The 4,755-nt window shown below is 39.4% G+C and overlaps 1 protein-coding gene across 1 annotated transcript in view; it reads right to left on the bottom strand.

Annotated features, from left to right (window-relative positions):
* The window catches only part of NEMF (nuclear export mediator factor), a 73,762-nt gene that overhangs the window by 23,242 nt on the left and 45,765 nt on the right, over positions 1–4,755 (bottom strand). The window contains exons 18-19 of the mRNA XM_011999770.1: positions 3,213–3,325; positions 425–482 (exon numbers count right to left, since the gene is read on the bottom strand). Of these exons, the coding sequence (XP_011855160.1) occupies positions 425–482; positions 3,213–3,325 (171 nt within the window). The remainder of the gene's footprint in view (positions 1–424; positions 483–3,212; positions 3,326–4,755) is intronic.

Genomic DNA, 4,755 nt, shown 5'->3' with positions numbered 1-4,755 from the left:
TGACACGAATGGTCATATCCATTTTGTCTTTTACTATGTCATGAATAACATTTCCCATTTATACAACTGGGCAGTATGTATAGGAACAGTTATTAAGAAGAAAAAAAAAATACATGCTTGCTCTGATATTCTGGGTCAGTCAGACCCTGAATATTCTATTTTCAGAAATAAGTTCAGGCTATACTTTCTTAACCTTATAACTAAACTACACGAAAGTACACTGCCCTCAAAAAAAATATACATGAAGATATGACAAACACTAAACTTGTCCCACCAAGGCAAAAATTTCTTTACTTCATAGCAGACTTTATATAAGAAATCCGAGTAATTAGTTTCTGTTCTAAGAGTATCTGTAAACTGTCCTCAAACCTGTCTCCATAATCTATTGACAAGTCTAGGGATATTTTTCCTGTCAAGACATTACCTCTTATCATGAAGCTTCCTGTTGTCAAATATTCTCCAGTTGGTGCTGTTTTAGATACCTGAAGAACACAATAATACATTGTATTCTTATTTTTAAAAATACTCCGGTTTTCTTTTTCCACTTGAGAAAGTAAAGTCAGAGTCAAGTAAGCCACACTGTCTCCTGAAAAGTTTGTAATTTCGTATAAATTCTCAATACTGAAGGGAAAGATAGCCCTTTCATGACAGATAAGCCTCTGGAAGTAACAAAGAAAAACAAAGAATCCACTACATCAATCATTTTCTTTCTTTTTTCTTTTGAGACGGAGTCTCACTCTGTTGCCCAAGCTGAAGTGCAGTGGCACAATCTCGGCTCACTGCAACCTCTACCTCCTGGGTTCAAGCGATTCTCCTGCCTCAGCCTCCTGAGTAGCTGGGACTACAGGCACCCGCCACCATGCCCCGCTGATTTGTGTATTTTTAGTACAGACGGGCTTTCACTATGTTGGCCAGGCTGGTCTTGAACTCCTAACCTCGTGATCCACCTGCCTCAGCCTCCCAAAGTGCTGGGATTACAGGCGTGAGCCACCATGCCCGGCAATAATTTTCAAATGCCATGGACGACAGCAGAACTGGTCCACTCATCTCTTCCAGCGTGAGATGTAATGAGAAAACTAATGATAGGTCAATGAGCTTATCATAAAGCTATGTTTATTAAAATAAAGCTCTATTTATTAAATAAAATCCTTGTCTAAGATACTGTTTTTGATAATAAAGTTTTTTTTTCTCTTTTTTTTGAGACGGAGTCTTGCACTGTCACCCAGGCTGGAGTGCAGTGGCCCAATCTTGGCTCACTGCAATCTCAGCCTCCCAGGTTCCAGCGATTCTCCTGCCTCAGCCTCCCAAGTAGCTGGGACTACAGGCACGCACCACCACGCCCGGCTAATTTTTGTATTTTTTTAGTAGAGGTGGGTTTTCACCATACTGGCCAGGCTGGCCTCGAACTCCTGACTTTATGATCTGCCCACCTTGGCCTCCCAAAGTGCTGGGATTACAGGCATGAGGCAAAAGTAACTTTTCACTATATGAAATAAAGATTACAGGAAAATTTTAAAAAATATATCCTATTTCGGCAAACAGAAAGTGAGTAAACTTATCCCATAATTTAAAAAAATTTTGGGGCCAGGCGTGGTAGCTCACGCCTGTAATCCCAGCACTCTGGGAAGTCAAGGCAGGTGGATCACGAGGTCAGGAGTTCAAGACCAGCCTGGCTAAGACAGTGAAACCCTGTCCCTATTAAAAACACAAAAATTAGCCAGGCGTGGTGACGGGTACCTATAATCCCAGTTACTCAGGAGGCTGAGGCAGAGAACTGCTTGAACCCAGGAGGCGGAGGTTGCAGTGAGCCGAGATCGTGCCACTGCATTCTAGCCTGGGTGACAGAGCAACACTCCATCTCAAAAATATATATATAAATAAATAAATAATTATAAATCTTTGAAACCCCCAAATCTTCAGAGTATCTTTATTAGTCATAGTTATTAAAATAGCAAGGGGCCAAGTGTGCTAGCTCACACCTGTAATCCCAGCACTTTGGGAGGCGGAAGGAGTTCACTTGAGGCCAGGAGTTTGAGACCTGGCCTGGCCAACATGGCCAAACCCCATCTCTACAAAAACAGAAAAAGTAGCCAGGTGTGGTGGCACACTCCTGTAGTCCCAGCTACTCAGGAGGCAGAGGCAGGAGAATCACTTGAACTCATGAGGCAGAGGCTGCAGTGAGCTGAAATTGCACCACTGCACTCGAGCCTGGGCAACAGAGCAAGACTCCATCTCAAAACAAACAAAACAAACACAAAAAACCAGCAAGGGATTAAAAACACACTAAATTTCATTCTAAAAAATTTCTTAATAAAAGAATTAAAACCACTTTTATAACAGCACTGAGGTAGCAATTTATAATCCCCCTATAATGACAATATCATAGCACAGCATATAATAAATATAAAAAGATACAAAAATGAAACTAAATCTAAGGGAGTATAATGAAACTGAACTTTTTATCCTACTGTATAGCTTTATGAACTTATAAAAGTACATCATCATCAATTATAATTCTCAAAAGTATGATAAGAAATCAATAGCAATGTGAGGTCAAATATGGAATGAAGTATCACCAAACTAAACAGCACTGGCCAGGCACCATGGCTTACACCTGTAATCCCAGCACTTTGGGAGGCTGAGGCAAGAGGATCACTTGAGGTCAGGAATTTGAGACCAGCCTGGCCAACATGGTGAAACCCCATCTCTACAAAGAAAAAAAAAAATGCAAAAAAAAAAACCCAACAACATCATTAACCACAAAGAAGGGCAATTACTAAAAACAAATGAGGATATGCCTACTTTTCTGGAAGGGCCCAAGAGAATTCAGAATATTCCAACAAAGATGAACAGGAGAAAGGCCTTTTAGGTCAGTATGCCAATAATAATCAATACTAACTGGAATACTCTTTATCCTGTATAACTGTATGGATCACTCTCTCTTCATTTACCTCTCTGCTCAAATACTACCTTCCTAGAAAGGTTTCCCCAATACTTCATCCAAAATGGTATCCCCTATCACTCTCTATCCCCTTTCATACTTTAAAAAATACATATTTTATGGCACTTATTACCTGACATTATGTACATATTTTCCTCTACCAAAAAAATGTTAGCTCTATTAGAGCCTTGTCTGCTTTATTTACTTCTATACTCTCAAAATTTGACACACAGTAGCTCTTAATAAGAAAAAGGACAAGAGCCCTTATTACCTGATGATGGTACACCCACCAAGCACTAGTGATAACTCGTGCATCCCAAGCAGCACTGTAGCAAAGTGCCATTGTGCCAGCTTCAGTCAAGGTCCGTGGGGGGATGGGTTCTCCTGGAATAACAATGCATAATGTTTTAATACCAAAGTATGGACTTTCTCCAGAGAAAGATGAAAATTACATGCTGCATGACAGGGTCAATCATTTTTTTTTTTTTTTTTTTTGAGACAGAGTCTTGCTCTGTCACTCAGGCTGGAGTGCAATGGCACAATCTCAGCTCACTGCAACCTCCACCTCCTGGGTTCAAGCAATTCTCTGCCTCAGCCTACTGAGTAGCTGCGATTACAGGCGCCCGCCACCATTCCCCGCTAAATGTTTGTATCTTTAGTAGAGACGGGGTTTCACCATCTTGGCCAGGCTGGTCTTGAACTCCTGACCTCATGATCCACCCACCTCAGCCTTCCAGAATGCTGGGATTACAGGCATAAGCCACCGCATCCGGCCAGTCAATCATATATCTTAAATACTAATACATTTTTACTTCATCATTATAAAAAGTTACTAAAAATGTATTTTTAATATTGCTATTTACAGAGCAAGCTTTTAAATGACCTATGTAAATAAAACATGTCAGAGAAGAAATATCCTCTCACATCAATAATTCTAACTTCACTCCAGAAAAGATAATTTAGAGAAATCCATTTAAAGTTTGAAGACTTCCAAAATTAAAATAGATTGGCGGAATCATGAATATGAAGAGCATACATGAATAATATGTCCCTTATGGTTAGATTTCAAATATTTTTAAATTGGGGTATAATTCACCTGCCAAAAATTAACCCCTTTAAAGTGCACAATTCAATGGCTTTTTGTATATTCATAATGCTGTGTGACCATGACCATCAACACTATTTAATTCCAGAACATTTTCATCATCCCAGAAAAGAAACCCTATATTCATTAGCAGCCACTCCCCATTTTCTCCTCTGTACCCAGTCCCTGGCAATTACTAATCTATTTTCTGTCTCTATGGTTTTGCCTAATTTGGACGTTTTATACAAATGTAATCATACATAGCATTTTAGGTTTGGCTTCTTTCACTTAGCTTAATGTTTTTCAAGGTCATTCCATGTTAAAAGCACATATAAGTACTTCTGTTCTTTGTAAGTCTGAATAATATTCCATTATATGGATATACCACATTTTGTTTATTCATTAATTGAATGACATATGAATTGTTTCCATTTCTTGGCTATTATAAATAATGCTGCTATCAGTATCTGCAAACAAGTTTTGTATGGACACATACCTTTGCTTATCTTGGGTATATACCTAAGAGAGGAATTGCAGGGTCAATTATGTTTTACATTTTTTGCAACTGCCAAACCATTTCCCATAGCAGTATTCTATTTTCTCCACCATCATCACCAACACGTGTTAGTGGGTATAAAGTGGTATCTTGTGTTTTTTTGAGACGGAGTCGTGCTCTTTTCGCCCTGGCTGGAGCGCACTGGCGTGATCTCAGCTCACTGCAACCTCCGCC

This window comes from Mandrillus leucophaeus, unplaced genomic scaffold (assembly GCF_000951045.1).
Source record: "Mandrillus leucophaeus isolate KB7577 unplaced genomic scaffold, Mleu.le_1.0 Scaffold60, whole genome shotgun sequence".
In the NCBI taxonomy this organism is placed as follows: domain Eukaryota; kingdom Metazoa; phylum Chordata; class Mammalia; order Primates; family Cercopithecidae; genus Mandrillus; species Mandrillus leucophaeus.
The sequence above is the reverse complement of the archived record's forward strand: the minus strand, read 5'-3'. Positions and strand labels throughout refer to the sequence as shown.